This window comes from Taudactylus pleione, unplaced genomic scaffold (genome assembly GCF_031769625.1).
Source record: "Taudactylus pleione unplaced genomic scaffold, aTauple2 ptg000179l, whole genome shotgun sequence".
In the NCBI taxonomy this organism is placed as follows: Eukaryota; Metazoa; Chordata; class Amphibia; order Anura; family Myobatrachidae; genus Taudactylus; species Taudactylus pleione.
Genome location: NW_028284581.1, coordinates 3,614,085 through 3,636,833, shown reverse-complemented (window position 1 = coordinate 3,636,833; position 22,749 = coordinate 3,614,085). Strand labels below are relative to the sequence as shown.

Here is a 22,749-nt window from a genome sequence, read left to right as displayed (position 1 = left end):
CCCTTCCTGCGTAGACTCCGTTCTCTAAATTGGCGCAAGTTATAAAAAATGTTTGACATACTCTAGATTATTATTGTTTGGATAATTATTTCAATTACACTTCTTGATTGATTGTGCAAAATCCTCAGGAAGATTTAATCAGGCACAAAGAACAGAGACTATACGTGTAACATGTGTGACCTATTCCTAATTCAGCAGCACAAGGCTCAGTGTTACACTCATGGTAATACCTTGGTCTCGACAGTGAGCAGGCTGCTTATAAGGAAGGGGCTTCCTGAGGCGGCATGAAGAGCTCTCCTCTCCACCTCAGCTCTCTGTTCTTCTGCTTCCGACCGGCCTCTGCTATTCAAGATCTTTATTGCCACCTTCCTCTTGCTCAGACCGTCATACGCCAGCAGTACCTGTGTGTGACAGATATAGATAGGTTTCAGGGTCAGAGGTACAAATGGCAGCACATATATATATATTAGTGTAATAGGGATACATGTGATGGGACAGAAGATATAGATAGGTTACAGGGTCAGAGGTACAAATGGCAGCATATATGTATATATTAGTGTAATAGGGATACATGTGATGGGACAGAGAGATATAGGGACATTACATGGTCAGGGGTACAAATGGCAGCACAAATGTATATATTAGTGTAATAGGGATACATGTGATGGGACAGAGATAAAGAGGGACATTACATAGTCAGGGGTACAAATGGCAGCATATATGTATATATTAGTGTAACAGGATACATGTGATGGGACAGAGAGATATAGGGACATTACAGGGTCAGGGATACAAATGGCAGCACATATGTATATATTAGTGTAATAGGGATACATGTGATGGGACAGAGATATAGGGACATTACAGGGTCAGGGATACAAATGGCAGCACATATGTATATATTAGTGTAATAGGGATACATGTGATAGGACAGAGATATAGGGACATTACAGGGTCAGGGATACAAATGGAAGCACATATGTATATATTAGTGTAATAGGGATACATGTGATGGGACAGAGATAAAGAGGGACATTACATAGTCAGGGGTACAAATGGCAGCATATATGTATATATTAGTGTAACAGGATACATGTGATGGGACAGAGAGATATAGGGACATTACAGGGTCAGGGATACAAATGGCAGCACATATGTATATATTAGTGTAATAGGGATACATGTGATGGGACAGAGATATAGGGACATTACAGGGTCAGGGATACAAATGGCAGCACATATGTATATATTAGTGTAATAGGGATACATGTGATAGGACAGAGATATAGGGACATTACAGGGTCAGGGATACAAATGGCAGCACATATGTATATATTAGTGTAATAGGGATACATGTGATGGGACAGAGAGATATAGGGACATTACATGGTCAGGGGTACAAATGGAAGCATATATGTATATATCAGTGTAACAGGATACATGTGATGGGACAGAGAGATATAGGGACATTACATGGTCAGGGATACAAATGGCAGCACATATATATATATTAGTGTAATAGGGATACATGTGATAGGACAGAGATATAGGGACATTACAGGGTCAGGGATACAAATGGCAGCACATATGTATATATCAGTGTAACAGGGATACATGTGATGGGACAGAGAGAAATAGGGACATTACAGGGTCAGGGGTACAAATGGCAGCACATATGTATATATTAGTGTAATAGGGATACATGTGATAGGACAGAGAGATATAGATAGGTTACAGGGTCAGGGGTACAAATGGCAGCACATATGTATATATTGTGTAATAGGGATACATTTGATAGGACAGAGAGATATAGATAGGTTACAGGGTCAGGGGTACAAATGGCAGCATATATGTATATATCAGTGTAATAGGGATACATGTGATGGGACAGAGAGATATAGATAGGTTACAGGGTCAGAGGTACAAATGTAAGCACATATGTATATATTAGTGTAATAGGGATACATGTGATGGGACAGAGAGATATAGGGACATTACAGGGTCAGGGATACAAATGGCAGCACATATGTATATATTAGTGTAATAGGGATACATGTGATGGGACAGAGAGATATAGATAGGTTACAGGGTCAGAGGTACAAATGGCAGCATATATGTATATATTAGTGTAATAGGGATACATGTGATGGGACAGAGAGATATAGATAGGTTACAGGGTCAGAGGTACCAATGTAAGCACATATGTATATATTAGTGTAATAGGGATACATGTGATGGGACAGAGTAATATGGGGACATTACAGGGTCAAAGGTACATATGGCAGCACATATGTATATATTAGTGTAATAGGATACATGTGATGGGACAGAGAGCCTGAATCAGACCCACTCGCGAGGGCTCAGCGATCGCAAGCGGGTCCATGTTGGCGAAGTCCGCATGCGCACGAGGGAGCCGGCTCCGTCGTGTGCATGCGCGAGACCCGCATAGCGACGGGCAAACCATCGCTATGGGTCTCGATACGAGGGGGCGTGCTGTCGATGTTGAGTGACAGCACGCCCCCTTTGGTGGGCATGCCGCGGGCGTTGCTGCCCAGACGGAGGCATTCCCATGGGAACGCCTACCGTCTGGGGCCGGCCCCACTGACATCACAAATGATGTCAGTGGGAGTGCTTTTGGCTCTGATAGAGCCAAAAGCACTCCAGGGCTTGCGGCAGACGAGACCCTACCACAAGGGTCTTGTCGCAAGCCCGATGGTCGCAATGGTCTTGACCATCGCGACCATCTTTTTGGCCACTCGCTATAGCTGTGGGGGGTCACCCACAGCTATGAGAGCGGCCAGGAGGCCGCTCTAAAAAAAGAGAGGGAGGGCACTGATTCAGAGCGAGCGCTCTGAAAGAGCGTCCGGCTCTGAATCAGGCCCAGAGAGATATAGGGACATTACAGGATCAGGGGTACAAATGGCAGCACATATGCATATATCAGTGTAATAGGGATACATGTGATGGGACAGAGAAATATAGATAGGTTACAGGGTCAGGGATACAAATGGCAGCACATATATATATTAGTGTAATATGCTACATGTGATGGGACAGAAAGAAATAGGGACTTTACAGGGTCAGGGATACAATTGGCAGCACATATATATATATATTAGTGTAATAGGGATACATGTGATGGGACAGAGTTATATAGATAGGTTACAGGGTCAAAGGTACAAATGGCAGCATATATGTATATATTAGTGTAATAGGGATACATGTGATAGGACAGAGAGATATAGATAGGTTACAGGGTCAGGGGTACAAATGGCAGCATATATGTATATATTAGTGTAATAGGGATACATGTGATGGGACAGAGAGATATAGATAGGTTACAGGGTCAGAGGTACAAATGTAAGCACATATGTATATATTAGTGTAATAGGGATACATGTGATGGGACAGAGAGATATAGGGACATTACATGGTCAGGGGTACAATGGCAGCACATATGTATATATTAGTGCAATAGGGATACATGTGATGGGACAGAGAGATATAGGGACATTACAGGGTCAGGGACACAAATGGCAGCACATATGTACATATTAGTGTACTAGGGATACATGTGATGGGACAGAGAGATATAGGGATATTACAGGGTCAGGGGTACAAATGGCAGCACATATGTATCTCAGACTTGACTACCCTCCCGATTTTAGCGGGAGGCTCCCGATTTTTAATGATGCCTCCCTCTGCCCCGCAAGGTGTACATCAACTCCTGGTTTTATTTTTTATTTCTTAAACTTCGGACTGCACATACACGAGTCTGGGAATGCCAGGAGCGGGGGCTGCATGGGGACGTCATGACATCATGACGCGTGACACCATGTTACTTAAAGGCCGGCCACCACGGGGTTATGGGTTGCAGGGTTGTCGGTAGCGGTGGCCGGCTAGCCAGCAGTGCTCTTTGAGACCAGCGGGCAGACTGCTTGGCGGCATCGGCGGAGACAGGGCTGGCATAACACACTCAGCAAAGCCAGCATTGCAGGGAGACACGCCAGGCTAGAGAGGTGCTCTCCCTGCCTGCTGCAGCTGAGTTTAGTGTTGCTGTTGCTGGCTGCCTTTGTGACCCCTGATTGGGTCCATCCCCTCTCCTCCCCTTCCCTCCCCTCTCCTCAGAGGCAGACAGCACTTACATTGTCGGCCCGCCCATTACTCCAGAGACGCAATGGAACTGTCAATGCCAATCCCTCGCTGTCGCTGCCAGTTCCCTGCTGTGCGTGACCCGACAGGTAAGTTGGCTACTGGCAGGGACATGAAAGGGGGCTTTACTGAGGGGGCTGTGCTAAGGTGGGCTGTGCTGAGGGGGGCTGTGATGTGAAGGACTGTAATGTGAAGAGCTGTGATATGAGGCGGGCTGTGCTGAAGGGGGATGTGGTGTGAGGGGCTAAGATGAAGGGGACTGTGGTGTGAGGGGCTGTGCTGAGAGGGGCTGTCATGTGAGGGACTGTCATGTGAAGGGCTGTGATGTGAGGGGTTGTGCTGAAGGGTGCTGTGATGTGAGGGGCTGTGCTAAGGGGGGCTGTGGTGTGAGGGGGGCTGTCATGTGAGGGACTGTCATTTGAAGGGGGCTGTGGTGTGAGGGTCTGTGCTGAGAGGGGCTGTGATGTGAGGGACTGTCATGTGAAGGGGACTGTGGTGTGAGGGGCTGTCATGTGAAGGGCTGTGATGTGAGGGGCTGTGCTGAAGGGGGCTGTGATGTGAGGAGCTGTGCTAAAGTGGGGCTGTGATGTGAGGAGCTGTGCTAAAGGGGGGCTGTGATGTGAGGGGTTGTGATGAAGGGGACTGTGATGTGTGGGGCTGTCTACATCAGTCCCTCCACCATAAACATAATGGGCTTCTGTGTGCAGGCTAGTCTAGTGTGCAGCACCTGGCCGTTTAGACCCATCAGAAAAGAGAGGGTGGAGCAGGAGTCTGAATGCAACAGCAGTAGGAGCTGAGGAGGTCCACTAGACAGCGTATAAAGCAGCTGCCGCCCCGACCCAGCACCTGCTAGATCCACAGAGAGCTCTTAGGAGGTGAGAGGTTTTTTTTTAGAAAAACAGTAATTGGGGACAATAATAGGGGTATTCGTTGGGGGATGTGAGGAGGGTCAGTGTGGTATTTCTTGTAAGAGCGGGAGGTCAAAGTTGCATGTGGTGGTCTGAGTGACTTGTGGAGGCATGTGCGGTGGCGGCACATGAAGTGGCGTGTGGAGACACGTAAGGTGGTCTAAGTGGTATCTGTTCTTGCCTATGTCAGCCTCTCAGCTCTTTTCTTTCCTGTGCAAGCATTCTGACTTTTTCCTCTGTGCCCCAGCCTTTCTGTCCATCCTCTGCACCAGCCTTTCTGCCCATCTGTTGTTTGCGCCAGCCTCTCTTCCTACTTCCTACTGCCTCTCTCCATCACCCTTCCTCTCCAGTCACCCACGGTCTTTCACCCACTGCCTCTCCCTGTAACCTCCTGCCTCTCGCTGTCAGTCTCTGCCCGTCACCCACTGCCTCTTCACATCGCCCTCTCGCTGTCACCCTCTGCATCTTTGCTTCTCATCACTCACTCCCTCTCCCTGTTTCCCTCTCTGTCACCCTCTAATCTCTTCCCAGTGTCACCTACTGCTTCTTCCCAGTGTCACCCACTGCCTCTCCCCAGCATCACCCACTACCTGTCACCTATTGACTGTCACCCACTGCCTCTTTCCAGCATCATCCACTGCCTATCGCATTTGTAGGAGGGTGCAAATTTATAGTTTGCAGGGGGGCAGCGAACACCCTAGCACAGTCGCGGTATCAGCGGTGCTGTGGCTGCACTGATTAGTGGCGCTGCCGCTGGACTGATCAGTGGCACAGGTGGGTGGCCTTTTCTATCCCCAAGGTGGCCTCAAATGTAAGGAGATTTAAAGTGAACTGCGTCACAGACTCATATATTATACACCGTGGTGACTAGCGGTGGTAAGTGTGTCACAGGCATAAACTGCACTCTGAAAGGGCACTCATTGACAGCCATCCATTTAATCAATAAATGTATGGCTGTCAGTGAGTTCCATTTCAGAGTGCAATTAATGCGCGTATGTGGAGGGGATCTAGTAATGTGAATGTGTGTGCGAAGGGGATCTAGTAATGTGAATGTGTGTGCGAAGGGGATCCAGTAATGTGAATGAGTGTGTGGAGGGAATCTAGTAATGTGAATGTGTATGTGGAGGGGATCTAGTAGTAATGTGAATGTGTGTGTGGAGGGCATCTAGTAATGTGAAAGTGTATGTGGAGGGGATCTAGTAATGTGAATGTGTGTGTGGAGGGGATCTAGTAATGTGAATGTGTGTGTGGAGGGGATCTAGTAGTAATGTGAATGTGTGTGTGGAGGGCATCTAGTAATGTGAATGTGTATGTGGAGGGGATCTAGTAATGTGAATGTGTGTGTGGAGGGGATCTAGTAATGTGAATGTGTATGTGGAGGGGATCTAGTAGTAATGTGAATGTGTGTGTGGAGGGCATCTAGTAATGTGAATGTGTATGTGGAGGGGATCTAGTAATGTGAATGTGTGTGTGGAGGGCATCTAGTAATGTGAATGTGTATGTGGAGGGCATCTAGTAATGTGAATGTGTGTGTGGAGGGGATCTAGTAATGTGAATGTGTGTCGAGGGGATCTAGTAATGTGAATGCGTATGTGGAGGGGATCTAGTAGTAATGTGAATGTGAGTGTGGAGGGCATCTAGTAATGTGAATGTGTGTGTGGAGGGCATCTAGTAATGTGAATGTGTGTGTGGAGGGGATCTAGTAATGTGGATGTGTGTGTGGAGGGGATCTAGTAATGTGAATGTGTGTGTGGAGGGGATCTAGTAATGTGGATGTGTGTGTGGAGGGGATCTAGTAATGTGAATGTGTGTCGAGGGGATCTAGTAATGTGAATGCGTATGTGGAGGGGATCTAGTAGTAATGTGAATGTGTGTGTGGAGGGCATCTAGTAATGTGAATGTGTGTGTGGAGGGCATCTAGTAATGTGAATGTGTGTGTGGAGGGCATCTAGTAATGTGAATGTGTGTGTGGAGGGGATCTAGTAATGTGAATGTGTGTGGAGGGGATCTAGTAATGTGAATGTGTGTGTGGAGGGGATCTAGTAATGTGAATGTGTGTGGAGGGGATCTAGTAATGTGAATGTGTGTGTGGAGGGGATCTAGTAGTAATGTGAATGTGTGTGTGGAGGGCATCTAGTAATGTGAATGTGTATGTGGAGGGGATCTAGTAATGTGAATGTGTGTGTGGAGGGGATCTAGTAATGTGAATGTGTATGTGGAGGGGATCTAGTAGTAATGTGAATGTGTGTGTGGAGGGCATCTAGTAATGTGAATGTGTATGTGGAGGGGATCTAGTAATGTGAATGTGTGTGTGGAGGGCATCTAGTAATGTGAATGTGTATGTGGAGGGCATCTAGTAATGTGAATGTGTGTGTGGAGGGGATCTAGTAATGTGAATGTGTGTCGAGGGGATCTAGTAATGTGAATGCGTATGTGGAGGGGATCTAGTAGTAATGTGAATGTGAGTGTGGAGGGCATCTAGTAATGTGAATGTGTGTGTGGAGGGCATCTAGTAATGTGAATGTGTGTGTGGAGGGGATCTAGTAATGTGGATGTGTGTGTGGAGGGGATCTAGTAATGTGAATGTGTGTGTGGAGGGGATCTAGTAATGTGGATGTGTGTGTGGAGGGGATCTAGTAATGTGAATGTGTGTCGAGGGGATCTAGTAATGTGAATGCGTATGTGGAGGGGATCTAGTAGTAATGTGAATGTGTGTGTGGAGGGCATCTAGTAATGTGAATGTGTGTGTGGAGGGCATCTAGTAATGTGAATGTGTGTGTGGAGGGCATCTAGTAATGTGAATGTGTGTGTGGAGGGGATCTAGTAATGTGAATGTGTGTGGAGGGGATCTAGTAATGTGAATGTGTGTGTGGAGGGGATCTAGTAATGTGAATGTGTGTGGAGGGGATCTAGTAATGTGAATGTGTGTGTGGAGGGGATCTAGTAGTAATGTGAATGTGTGTGTGGAGGGCATCTAGTAATGTGAATGTGTGTGTGGAGGGCATCTAGTAATGTGAATGTGTGTGTGGAGGGCATCTAGTAATGTGAATGTGTGTGTGGAGGGCATCTAGTAATGTGAATGTGTGTGTGGAGGGGATCTAGTAATGTGAATGTGTGTGGAGGGGATCTAGTAATGTGAATGTGTGTGTGGAGGGGATCTAGTAATGTGAATGTGTGTGGAGGGGATCTAGTAATGTGAATGTGTGTGTGGAGGGGATCTAGTAGTAATGTGAATGTGTGTGTGGAGGGCATCTAGTAATGTGAATGTGTGTGTGGAGGGCATCTAGTAATGTGAATGTGTGTGTGGAGGGCATCTAGTAATGTGAATGTGTGTGTGGAGGGCATCTAGTAATGTGAATGTGTGTGTGGAGGGCATCTAGTAATGTGAATGTGTGTGTGGAGGGCATCTAGTAATGTGAATGTGTGTGTGGAGGGCATCTAGTAATGTGAATGTGTGTGGAGAGGATCTAGTAATGTGAATGTGACAGGGGGAGAGGGAGTATTAATGTAAACGTGGCAGGGCAGAGATATATTAATGTCAGTGGGGGAGCAGGGGGCTTAGCTTATAGGAATATATAAACCCATAAGTGGAGCTAGACACGCCCATTGGGCGGAGTGGACCACGCCCCCTCAATGGCACATTCAGCTGCTATCTTCAATCTCCCTGAAACTGTTTTTCAAAAGTATGCAAGTATGATGTATATATTAGTGTAATAGGGACACATTTGACTGGACAGAGACAGGGGCGTATTTATAATGGGTGCAGGGTGTGCGGGGCATATGGGCCCAAGGGGGGCCCGCACCGCACACCCTGCACCCATAAAACTTACCTCTCAGGAGTACCATGTCAGCCCCGGTGTCTCAGCCTGTAAAAACGACTGGAAAATGGCCGCCGTACCCATTTTCCCATCGTTTGCGCATGCGCAGCACAGGGATGATGGCCGCCACGCCCATTTTCCCGGTTACCTGTGGATGCGTTATAGACTCTGGGCACACTCTAGTGCCCAGAGTCTATAAGTGCGGCGCTGGCCGCACACCGCTCATTGCACAGCCAGCCCCTGGAAGAAGAGAGCCCCCTCCTCTCTAGAAACGCCCCTGGACAGAGAGTTATAGAAACATTATAGGGTCAGGGGTACAAATGGCAGCACATATGTATATATTTGTGGAAAAGGGATAGAGAGAGATATAGAGCTGTTATAGGGTTAGGAAGAACATCCTGTAGAAGTCATTAGGTAATATCAGAAAGAGGGAAGAAAGAGTATAAAACATAACTTTTATTAAACTTAATTATAACAATTTCAAAAGATATAGCAAAGCAGTTTAAAAACATTTATCATAATGATTGTTGTACCTTACATATTAGCATACTTACCGACCTTTTGGAAACCCCCTCCAGGAAGGGGCTGCCAGGTCGGTGCAACAGGGGGTGTGGGGGCGGCTCAAGTAGGTGTTGCGGGGGCATGTCGGTGCAATTGCAACATCGCAGCCCCACTTTATAATGCTGATATTACCAGCATTGTAAAACAGGGGGCGGAGCTACGATTACGCGAATCAGTGCAAATCGCATCATCACCCGCCGGACTGTCAACTTTCACTTGCAGTCATGGGGGGTGCAGAGGCTATTCCGGAGACCTGCCTACTCTTGTGGGGGGCCAGGAGCGGCACCCGAGTTTCGGGAGGCTCCCAGCAACCCAGGGAGAGTAGGCAAATATGCATATTAGGAAATGGTGGATAAAAATATTCTGCATACCAATAAATATATATGAACACTGTTGATGTCTTCCATGGGGGTACAGCCTTATATGGAAAATCACATATTAAAGCTTTTTATACCAAGGTTTTGCATATTAACTCAACACCCTTTATGCGCAACTATGTGGGTATTCTTAAACAATAAGGAATAAAATCAGACCTCACAGAATTAATATATAGTGACTTATTATAAAAAGCCTATTTATGGTCACTATTGGTATAGTCTCCGATCACAGCACAGGCTGAACACAGCCTGCTCAACTCAATGCATGATCCGGGGGGGTGTTAGTGTCACACTGAGGAGGGAGAGAGCACCAGTGGCGGATCTAAGGAGGGCGATTAGGGTGACTGCCCCCCTAGCACACTACCACCTTTAGAGCGACGGGACACGCTGTCTCAGCAATCCTGCTCCCTCCTCCCTCACTGACTGCCAGCATGTGTACACCCCTGCCGAGCAGAGCTCCCAGGTGCAGCGTCTCACAGCAGGTCCCTCCTCCTCCCCACTCACCCCTTTGGCTGACAGGGCAGGGAATTAACATAGTTTGTTGATTGTGGAACAGGATTCATAACCCCAGTGTCTCCACAGCACTGATCAAAGGACGTCCGGCAAGGAAATGTCTTTTGTTGGGGGCGGGACTAAAGTTACATGACAGGCAGGCTAGTTGACCAATGAAAAACAGTATAGTGTTGGGTGGGTGGAACGTGTAGGGCAGTGTTGGCTAACCTTGACACTCCAGCTGTTATGGAACTACATAACCCAGCATGCACTGCTACAGTTTTGCTATTAGGGCATGCTAAAACTGTGGCAGGGCATGCTGGGATATATAGTTCCACAACAGCTGGAGTGTCAAGGTTAGCCAACACTGGTGTAGGGTGTACACTGTACACAGGAAGTGGAAGTAGAACTGTGCCTTCCATTTCTACTTGTATTCCACTCACTCTTGCTACTTATTGAGCGCATGTTGCACTTCTGCATCTAAAGACCAGCCTGCTGCTAGTGGGACCATCCTACCTGCGTGCCAGGGGGACCAGTCTACCTGCCTGCCAGAGGGTCCAACCTGCCAGTGAGACCAGTCTGCCTGCCTGCCAGGGGGACCATCCTACCAGCGTGCAAGGGGGACCAGTCTACCTGTCTGCCAGCAATCTAAAAACCAAGTGGAGTGGTAGCTTTGTCCATTTAGTGTACTGTATTTCTGGGGCTATATCACAGTGCTATTTCTGTATCTCCAGTGCCCCCCCTTCCCTCCCCTATATCTCCATCACTGGCTGCACACACTCAATCTACCACTGTACGTTAGGGGATGTAGATTGTAGGTTTAGTGCTCTGTGTATGCCGCAGCTATAAACTATATGGCAACAACAAGCCTGATTCTTCACATTCTGCTTATTTTAGCCTACACTCCATGATTGTAAAGGTGTGCGAGTATATAGCAGGGATTTACAGATGTGAGGGTATATAGTAGGAGTATACAGGTGTGCGGGTGTATAACAGGAGTATACAGGTGTGCGGGTATAAAGCAGGAGTATACAGGTGTATCACAGGAGTATACAGGTGTGCGGGTATATAGCAGGGATATACAGATGTGAAGGTATATAGTAGGAGTATACAGGTGTGCGGGTGTATAACAGGAGTATACAGGTGTGCGGGTATAAAGCAGGAGTATACAGGTGTATCACAGGAGTATACAGGTGTGCGGGTATATAGCAGGGATATACAGATGTGAAGGTATATAGTAGGAGTATACAGGTGTGCAGGTGTATAACAAGAGTATACAAGTGTGCGGGTATATAGCAGGGATATACAGAGGTGCTGGTATATATTCAGGAATATACAGGTGTGCTGGTAAATAGCAGGGGTATAAAAATGTGCATGTAAATAGCAGGAGTATAAAGGTGTGCGGGCATATAGTGTTTTATCTAAAATTAAGCAAATACATTTTAAATACATTTATTTATGTGATGGAGGAGTCGGGACTGGAGAGGGGAGGAGTTGGGGCTAGAGAGGGGAGGAGTCAGGATTAAACAATAAAACGCCCCCCCCTGAGATAAAAGTATAGATCCGCCCCTGCTGGGAGGTACCTAATATACCAAAGAAGAGGATTTTCAAACCATACAATAAATATTTACACAATGTTTTTATTTCTAAATAATTTTTATTAGTCACTAACATGTAAAACACATAACTTATGCTGGGCATACACGGCAAGATAAAATGTCTGTCAGACCGACAGACATTTTATCTGGCCGGCTGCCAGCCGCAGATGTCCGCGGCATACACTGTGAGAAAAATCTCACAGTGTATAGCCCGACATCTGCGCTCCGCCCCCGGGGAAGGAGACATTTCTCTGTTCCTTCCGTAGGAAAGAACACAGGAAATGTCTGTCTGCCGGCCGCGCTGGGCATACACTGCCCGATGCGGCCGACAGTTACCGGGTAAATATCGCATTGGACGGGCATGCTGGACAATCCAGCATGCCCGACGAGCAATATTTAACCCTCGGTCGCCCCCCCCCCCACGCTACAATTATCGCGGCGATCCGCCGGTATCGGGCGGATCGTCCCGATAATTGCAGCGTGTATGGCCAGCATTAGACATATTGACATACACTATACAGACATATAATTTATGAATTATTCTCCCTTAGAAGTCACTGCTGAATTCTAGAGTAATAGAGTCCCATGTACACAGTCTTCTTACATTTACATTCACCTATTACAGTGGTTCTCAACATGGGGGTACTTGCTGTAATGTACCATGAAGCACTTTCTGGAATAGAGAGGCAGTGTGGAACATCCAGGTGATAATTGGACATATAGGGAAAGTAGTGTCCTGGGATCTCTAGCCCCATGCACCAGAGTAAGGGCTATATTTATCACAATCCACATCTAAGATGCAGAAGGGTTGTGATAATATCACCCAAATTAGCATTGCGATATTTGAATACATCAGTAGGATGTATCAGATATTGTATGCAGGGTCAGAGCTTGTGATAAAGCTTTGGCAATGCAAATCTACCTTTTACACTTCACTACAGTGACAAGGTGTCAGCGCATGCGCTGCTGGTTTACACCCCCTTGTGAACGTGATTGCTCCCAAAGCCCCCCCCCCGCCTTCCCCCTTGCGATCCCCACCCCCCTGTTCAGTTTACACTTACCTGCCCGGTGATCGGGGGTCACAGTGCAGAAGCCCAGAGACCAGCTGACTGGAGTCCTAGAGAACCTCACTGGAGTGTTTGTTTGTTTTTTTAAACTATTTTTATTTGAAGTTACCAGCTTGTGGTCTATATAGACCGTAAAGCTGATTACAGGTGCCGGCTACCGCCAGTTAGAGCAAAGCAGGAGTCAGGGAAACAGGGGAAAGCATGGAAAATGGCGTTATTATCAAAGAGATTTCTCTGGTATTTTTTTACAATTTAATTTTATTAACTCTAAGCAGATCACATTTCCTATAACAAGTATGGGCAATGTGATCTGCTTAGTAAAAATATGCAGATTGAAGGGCTTGGAGTAGTTTTTCAGGAAAACTGCTCCAAAAGCCCTTTAATACATGTGCTACTCAGAAGCGCTTAAAGACAGAAGGAGCACCGTGTGCAGGCTCCACTTTAAGAGAGGAGGGGGTCCATGTGCAAGCTTCGACCGGGCCCCCTCCTCTCCGGCGGTGCAGTAGACTCTGGCATTGTGACAGGGTCTACTGCACATGTGCAGGTTTCCGGGAAAATTGGCGCGCGTACAACGTTCCCGAAACATCTGTACTGTGCATGTGCAAATCACCGGTGCCCATTTTCCCGGTGATTCTGCAGTGCTGCAGCCAGTGCCGGCCCAACAGAGAGGTGAGTATATTTCATTGGGTGCAGGGTGTGCGGTGTGTGGGCCCCCCTGGACACAGGGGCTGTGTACACCCTATATAAATACGCCACTGGTGATACTAAAATAATGTGATGAGGGTAAGAAAATACCCCTTTCCACTTTTTTAGTAAAAATAATATTTATAGAGTGTCCTAAGGCCCTGATAACAAAACTAAAATGTCTGATCCTGAAGCTCTGTATGTGGTCTATAGTTTTATTGTCAGTTCGACATTTTTCATAAATTGTAATATGCAAGAAATAAGTGTGTGTGTATGCGTGTGTGTAGGTGTTTTTGTAGGTGTGTTCGTCCAATTCATTCTATTGTATATTTTTCTATTTTTAGTGGAACCTAAACATTTTATCCAATATATTCATTACTGGTCCACTACCATGTATTCCCCGCCCTCTCCAGTCTCATTACCCTTCATACAGGTACAGATTAAGAAAAGTGGGTCCATCTCTTCAGTTTCTAGCTATGTGCTGCTTCCATGCAGCCCTCCTCGCCGGTACATATGCAAAGTAGAATCAGCCAGAGTCTACTGTGCATGTGTTAGTCTCTGGGAACATAGCACTAGTGCCATTTCCACTGTGATTTTAGTGATGCCGATGGATAGGCAAGTATCATCCATGGGCTTGTATGCACTGCATACCCTGCACCCATCATAGATACATCCATGCCAACATTCCCAGTCCCTTTCTGACACGTTGCTGTAGTGTGCACTCTCAGGTCACACCTAATGTGCATGGTGTGTGCAGTGAGAGGTGGGGCATGTACTGTGCATGTTAGGTGAGATGTGCACATGTGTGTCATTAGGTCATCACACAAACATCATGGCCTAATTTTATCAAGGGCCAATTTTATAATAATAGACAAATGTATTGCTTGGCAAATGTCTGGGGTACAAAAAGCAAATAGGCTGTCATGGGGAACCCTGGGGAATAACTGAGAACAAATGACCTACAGAGAGCTGTCTATTATGGCACAGCTAAAACTACCTTAATGGTTCAATAATCACATATTTGCAGAAGGATTAGTTTCTGATTAGGATTAGGACCTATTATTATACACAGACTAATATATCTGTGTGCATATGCATAAGATACAATACATACCCATAATAAACCCTCAGAACAAATTGGAAGTAATATAACTTACTTTTCCGAAGCCGCCCCGGCCCAGCTCACGGTGGATGGTGAACCGGTCGATGACATCACCGGGGCAGGCTGCCGAGACGCTGCTTGGACCTTGTGGAGTAAAATAAGGAAAAGATGATTAATTTACTGTGTAACAAGATGCATAATAAGGTCACAGCAAAGATGGTGTTGTCTATTACAGAAGTGGGTTCATTGGGACCACTAAATAAAATGCATTGTAGCTGGACACCTTTAGTTACTAGGATACAACAGGCCTAATTGTATAATAACCTCCACCTTTAATGTGCATAATGTTCCCAGTTATCTCTTTACAATCCATATTCACCTATTAATTGTTACAACTTCCCAGAGCCTAGGTATGTACATATACATTGTCTCGTTTCATTTAATCACCCATCAAATCATTAAACTACTCCGTCTGGATATAAATTACTTAGCTGTTTTTTCTTATAATTAACCTTGCTTAATAAACGTAATACATGAAATTAATATTTCAAAAATAGTACTATTTACTATATATTAAAGACTGCAGCATCTTTTCTAGTTTGTTTTTAAATAAAATTACAATTCACAACATAATTGCAGCAGCTTATACCCCTTTCAGATATGCTGAGAATCCCAGCAATTTGGCCAAATTCCTGGGTTGCCGGTTATGTCTGAAAGGTACCCACCCGGGAACACGTTCCCAGGTAGCTGACCCTTCAATTGACCAGGGAATTTCCCGGGACTGGACTTAAGTCCCGGGAAATTACCCTGCTTATGTCTGAATGGTGCTACCCGGGAATTTACTACTGCTGGGCTGCAGCAAACAATGATTTGGCAGCGCAGAGCGTCCTATAGGACGCCCATTGCTGCTGCTTTGAGTTGGCAGTGCGGACGTTTAGCGCTGCTGCTTTGAGTTGGCAGTGCACAGCGTCCTATAGGACGCTCAGCGCTGCTGCTCACCACCTCCAGAGCCAGACGCCGGGGACACCCGCCGGCGGGTCTCTGCCACAGCACTCCCGCTGGACCACCAGGGCACATTTAAATAATTTAATAATAATAAAATAAAATGCCTGTAGTGATTGGTCGGCTGCCTGCTGGATGATGATGACATCATCAGCGGCAGCCGGAAAGGGGATAGACTAGGAAGAGCAGAGGAGAGGCAGGTAATATTAAAAACTAAAAAATCCTGCTTATGTCTGGATGCTATAGTGTGAAAGGGAGGTATCGACCCAATACCCGGGAATTTGCACAGGAGAAATTCCCGGGTCTGATCAAGAAATTTCCCAGTTCATATGTCTTAAAGGGGTATAACTGAAAGAGCAACTTACAATTATGTGTAAGTGTATAGTACAATCTAAAAATGTGTTTATAAGATACCAAAATATCCTACAAAGCACCTGAAATTATCTCATGCCATGTGTCATTTTCCTTGTATACTTTTTTTAGATTACCATTTGCGTTGTTCATATTAAAATATCTTCCGTTAGATCAAACATAGTAAAATATATAAAGTTGTAACACGTAAAGTAGATTTTATAGATTCATAAAAGAATAAACAAAAACATAATCACATTTAGGGGGAAATGTAATAGCTTTTGCACTTTCATAATATGTCAGCACTTAATAAAATATGAGATATGGTAAGAACTTACCCCTGTTATCTCTATTTCTACGAAGTCCATAGGGTTCCACAGGATACCTTGGGTATAGGTGATGACGTCAGGCATCAGGCACCATAGAGTTAAAGCTTTCAGCCTCCCAGGATGCACTAGGGTTCCCCTCCTATACCCCGCCCCCGAGCCAAGGCATCTCAGTTTCGTACCAAGCCATAGGCCGGAGGAGGAGAAGGAAGAGAGAGAAAAAAGATCTGGACACACACAAGAATCACATTCTCACCAAAGGGAGACGGAAAAAACGGTGACCAGAGCAAAGCCCATCTGCAGCACAGGTGCGACAGGGCGGGAGTCCTGTGGAACCCTATGGACTTCGTAGAAATAGAGATAACAAGGGTAAGTTCTTACCATATCTCATATTTTCTACTTCAGGGTCCATAGGGTATCCACAGGATACCTTGGGGATGTCCCAAAGCAGTATCCTTTAAGGGTGGGGACGCTCCTGTGCTGAAAGGAGAATCCGCCGCCCGAAGGAAGCATCCTGTGAGGCAAAGGTGTCAAACGAGTAATACCTCACAAAGGTATGGACAGAGGATCACGTGGCCGCCTTGCAGATCTGGACTGCAGAAGCACCACGTCGAGCTGCCCACGAAGGACCCACAGACCTAGTGGAATGAGCCTTCACAGAAGGAGGAACCGGCAGGCCTTCATGAAGATAAGCTTCTGAAATCGCCATACGGATCCAGGCTGCCAAAGTTTGCTTTGAAGCAGGCCAACCCCTTTTACGGAAGCCATAGAGGACAAACAAGGCGTCCAACTTCCTAAACGAAGAAGTGCGGTCAACATAAGTCCTTAAGGCCCGCACAACATCCAAAGTGGCCTCACCCACAGAAAGGCCAGGTGAGTTAAAAGCCGGTACAACTATTTCCTCGTTAACATGAACCGGGAAACAACTTTGGGAGGAAATTCAGGTCGAGTGCGTAGTACTGCCCTGTTCCCATGAAAAATCAAGAAAGGGGGTCTACAAGAGAGAGCCCCTAAATCAGAAACACGTCTGGCCAAAGCTATGGCCAGAAGGAAAACAGTCTTAGCTGTTAGCCGTTTAAGATCCACTGAGCCCAGTGGTTCAAACGCCGGTCCCTGGAGAGCCCTCAGGACCACAGCCAAGTCCCAAGGCGCCACAGGTGGAACAAATGGCGGCTGAATTCGCAGAACACCTTGCATAAAGGTGCGCACATCAGGGATTGTAGCAATCCTACGATGAAACCAGACAGACAGAGCAGAAACCTGCACCTTCAAAGAAGCAAGGCGAAGCCCATGGTCTAGTCCCGCTTGTAGGAAGGCTAGCACTCTAGACAGACGAAACTCCCGCGGTGCATAACCTCTCGGTCGACACCATTGGAAGAACGTATGCCACACGCGATGGTATATTCTTGCGGAAGACGGTTTCCGAGCTCTTAGCATGGTTCGCACTACAGAGCTGGAAAACCCCCTGGATCTCAACATGGCCGTCTCAACAGCCACGCCGTCAAAGGCAGCCGAGTCAGGTCCAGGTGAAGACAAGGACCCTGTGACAGAAGGTCCGGTCGTAGTGGTAACCGCAGAGGACTGTCCACGGACAGACCCTGCAGGTCTGAGAACCAGTGCCGACTGGGCCATGCGGGAGCTACCAACAGGAGCGTCCCTCCTTCCTGTTTGAATTTCCGGATCACTCGCGGAAGAAGGGAAACCGGAGGAAACAGATACGCGAACCGGAACGTCCACCGGACTGACAGAGCATCCACCAGAGACGCCTTTTCGTCTCTTGTATGAGACCCGTACACCGGTAACTTGCTGTTGTGCCGGGACGCCATAAGGTCGATCTCTGGAAGACCCCACCTGTCCACCAGTAGTTGAAAAACGTCCGGGTGCAGAGACCATTCCCACCAATTGCCTCGGGAAACCCTGCATGGGTGACGACACCACTGATTGCTGGGACAATCCCATCTGTGAGAACACGGGCTGCGGAGCTAACTGGCCCACTAAGGTTGTAAGCGCCTGAGCGAAACAAGCCCAGGGCAGCTCCGGTACCGGTGCTGTGACCGTAATTGGCTGCGCCAATAAAAAACACTTCCGGCATAGGCCCTCCACGTTACCCTCCTCCTCCGCTATAGGTACTTTACACGTAGTACACTGAAGCTGGAGAGGAAAGTCACTCTCAGACATAATGGTGGAAAGTATGTGACCCCTCTCACCAATACTTTTAGTATAGCGAGAGACCACCCTGCAGCACCGCACCGCAAGGGCTTTAGCAGAAAGAGCAGGGACAGTAATAAGGCTGACAGTTTTAGAAAGGAAAAGTACAGGCAGCAGCGCTAGCACAGTCACATACAATGCAAAGAAAATCAATTCCTGCACTAACAGCGCTGATAAATCAACTACACAGACACAGAGTCTGGTAGGACACAGCGCTGCATACGCAGACCTGACCACAGCGGAGGAGAGGTATGCGGGGGGACCCAGACCACGATGCCTCCATCCAGACTTCCAGCAGCGTTCACCATGCGTTCTAGAAGATGGCCACCGAGGAGCATAGAGGAGGCTGGCCTGGGGGAGGAGCGCTGCCACAGGGCCAGTCGGCGTGTGCAGAGAGGGCTGTGTGCAGCGTGGGAGGCGCCGGCTGTGAGACAGGGAAGGCGCGCTCCCCTGGCATGCATTTAACCCCTGGGATGCCGCAGCGCTACCGCTCTGCCGCGGTCCTGCTGTCCCAGGGGGGTAGTGGAAGCGCAGGTTAGAACCTGGCTCCACGCTGCAGCCAGTCCCCAGGGAGCCCCCTGCCTGGGGACTCTGGACCATGTATCAGCGGGGACCCACCGCGGGACCCCGCTGCTTACCTGCTAACCCCCTTAAATCCGGCCATGGTCCTAAACATCTGGGGTCACCGCTAGCTGTGACCCCAGATGCCTACCAGCATCCCCGGATCGGTACCGGCGTTCTGGTACCGGCGGGGGTGTAGGGAAGACAGCATGGATGTCAGGACTGACTGTCCATGCTGTACTTCCAGATGTGCAGCCACAGCTGCATTGAAGAAAACTTTCAGGGGCTCTTCATGGCCCCCCTCTAACAGGTGCATCCGACTCCGGCCGGGCACCAAACTAAACTGAGATGCCTTGGCTCGGGGGCGGGGTATAGGAGGGGGACCCTAGTGCATCCTGGGAGGCTGAAAGCTTTAACTCTATGGTGCCCAATGCCTGACGTCATCACTTATACCCAAGGTATCCTGTGGATACCCTATGGACCCTGAAGTAGAAAACATAATAATAATTAGTAATAGGACATGGCATATGCCGTCACCTCAATCTATCGTTGGCTCCTCTCCCTGCCTAGTCCAGTCCCACTTCCTTTCTATCCGCTTCCCTCTCTACTTCCTTTCCATCCGCTCCCGCTCTTCTCCCACTCTATACCGCCCCTCCGCCCCCATATTTACATATTTACGCTGTTCCCAGCAGGTTCTCCTCTTCTCCATCATGTACTGGAGCTGGCCGTGATCTTTGATTGACTCGCGGAAAGGCATCCAATCAGGAGCAGCAGCTCCTGATTAGCCAATCAGGAGCGGCCACTCCTGATTGGCTGCCGTTCCGCGAGCTGATTGGCTCACGGCCGGCTGCATAGTTCAAAAGCTGCAGCGGCGCTGATGCTCTGTCTTTCTCCTTGCCTGCCACAGGGTGCATTCCTCGCAGCAGCCAGATGGGCCCAATCTCTCTCAGGACATTAGAACGCAGGTATGTTGACCCTGCCTTGTACCCCCCCTCTTCTCTTGTCCAGCCAGCGCTGTTACCCCAAGTAGAGCCAGCCAGTCTCTCCTGCGCCCCCCCAGTTCAGCCAGCTAAACTTCCCTGCCTTTCCCCAGACCAGCCAGTGTTCCCTGAGCCCCCCCTCCTACTCCAGCCAGCCAACCTGTCTGCCCTGCACCCCCTTCCCCATGTCCAGCCAGCCTGCCTGTCTTCTCTGCCCCTCTCCTACTGCCCTTTGCCCCCCTGGACCAACCAGCTTTCCTTGCCCTTTGCCACCCCTTGTCCAGTCTTCCCTGCCCTGTGCCACCCACCTCCCGATGCTAAGTCATCCCGGGTTTACGCACCAAATTAGGCAAAACCCCTGCTATAGCTCCATGGGGGGGAGGGCTGCCTATTTTGTTAGTACCAGGCCCCAGAATTTATGATGGCAGCCCTGGGAACCATTGGGGTGCAGGCCACTACTCCAACTGCGCATGCATATCAGTGATGGGACAGACCTTGCACAATAATTATTTAGATAATAGTAATAATTCTAGTAATCATATTTAACAGCTGGAGGCAGGTTGTGGAAGAATGCTGACTGGATGAGCTGCTCAGTTGGATGCAATGAACGCAATAGAGATGTAGAAGAGGATTTGATGAGTACTTTATGCAAAATAGAAGCTGCTTTCATTTTTCAAACTTAACTAAAAAAAATGACAGTTGGATCTGATTGGCTGCTACAAGTTACACCACATTTATGTGGGAGATTTATTACAAAGCTTGGAGACACATAAAGTGAAGAGAGATAAATTACCAATTAATCAGCTCATGTCAGTTTACAGACTGTGGGCCTCATTTATCAACGAGTTTTAGTTCTCATAACGAGTGATACAACTCATTGGGCATGATAATGGTGCTCCAGGCAATCAGCTTCCAACTGTCATCTGTTTCAAAAATTACAGTTGGGAGCTGATTGGCTGGAGCACCATTATCATACACAATGAGTTTTATTACTCATTGGGCGGAATTCAATTCTTTCTAGCCCCTATCGCGCCCGACGGAGCTATTCAATTCTTGCTCCTGTCGGGCACGATGAGCTGCCAGCGCTACATTTCAGCTCGCAGCCCCTGAGGGATGAGAGCTGAAATGTGCGAAAAGTGACATGTTTGGGCACCCAAACATCACTTTTCGCGATCGCGCGAAGCACTTTGGTAGGGTTTAGCTGTTTTACGCGGCTAAACCTGACCTCTATGGGCGCACGAAAATCTTGGACAATTGCATAGCGGCCTGCGATCTCCTGTCACTTTAGACGGGAGATGCGGGCCGCGAATACAATTGAATTCCGCCCATTGTGAGAACTAAAACTCATTGATAAATTAGGCCCTGTGTTTGAAATATGACAGTTAGGAGCTAATGGTTGGTACCAGAGGTGGGAGTGCAGCACAGTTCAAAATTCAAATAGGGGAGCCACACCAACTGCCATTTCACACGCTGCCAAACATCGCTGTCCGGGACTCACTGGTAGTTGGTGTGGCTCCCCTATTTGAATTTTGGACTGTGCTGCAGCCCCACCTCTGGAGCCACCACTGATTGGTACTTTATCTCTCTTCACTTGACTTCTCTCCAAACTCTGATAAATCTCCCACTGAATCTTTCTCTGCTTTATCTTTCTCCAGCCTTTTATAAATGTCTCTTTAGTACCTTAACTGTATTAAGTCACCCATAGTACATGAAACTTTAAAAAAAATCCCCTCAATATTGATTATGTCATAACACGTAACATATACAACCTTGGCCAAGTAACATAACTAATTTTAACAGACATCTTGCTACAATTTGAATCTGACTGATAGTGCAGGGGATCTACAGCTGCCCTATACTGAGAAACTTTTGGCCTGATTGAACTACCTTCCCCTCTCTACCTGATCTTGGCTGGTTACAGTCTGATGACTCCGTCTTGCTCTCATCCCTCTTCTTCTTCTTCTTCTTCAAATTTGAGCTGGACGAGTCGTCGGTCCATCTTCTTCTATTCCATTGCTTCTTCTTCTTGCCATGACCAGCATTACGATTTGTTGTCTTCTTGGGCTCACTCGGCTTCCTCTTCAGAGCCCGTCTTCCTGCCATCTTCTCACTCACTTGCGCTTTTCCTCCAACAGCTTCCATGTCCAGTAGTAGGATGAGCTCAGTCTTCCAACTGCCGTTCTCCACTCTGAAAGTAACAGCTGCATTGCCCTGGCTACAGGTGTGTGATGCCAGCGCACGGGCATCATGTGATCTCACCAGTCTTGCTGCTCCCCCATATACACTATAATGTGTTTACTATGAGAGAGGGTCTGTGTTTTAGAGATTAGAAGAATTTGTAGATTGTCTTTAATTTTTTTTACTAATTGTATATAAGATGGAGCCCATCTAATATGCAATGTAATTATATCTAAATTGGAAGTGGTGCCTATGTTCATATTCATTTTTTTTACTAGTCATCACTTCTCCTCAATCAGCATTATGTCCCTACAGAAAAGAGAATCATCCCCCCTCTGTCCTCTGATACCCTAACATGATTCAACTTGTCCAGAGTGTCCCCTT

General features: G+C 47.3%; 1 protein-coding gene across 1 annotated transcript in view; it reads right to left on the bottom strand.

The window, feature by feature from the left end:
* The window catches only part of LOC148519877 (protein kinase C delta type-like), a 55,049-nt gene extending 32,720 nt beyond the window's left edge, over positions 1-22,329 (bottom strand). The window contains exons 1-3 of the mRNA XM_088475824.1: positions 22,089-22,329; positions 14,815-14,903; positions 231-401 (exon numbers count right to left, since the gene is read on the bottom strand). Coding sequence (XP_088331950.1) covers positions 231-401; positions 14,815-14,903; positions 22,089-22,329 — 501 coding nt within the window. The remainder of the gene's footprint in view (positions 1-230; positions 402-14,814; positions 14,904-22,088) is intronic.
* Between the last annotated feature and the right edge of the window lie 420 nt (positions 22,330-22,749).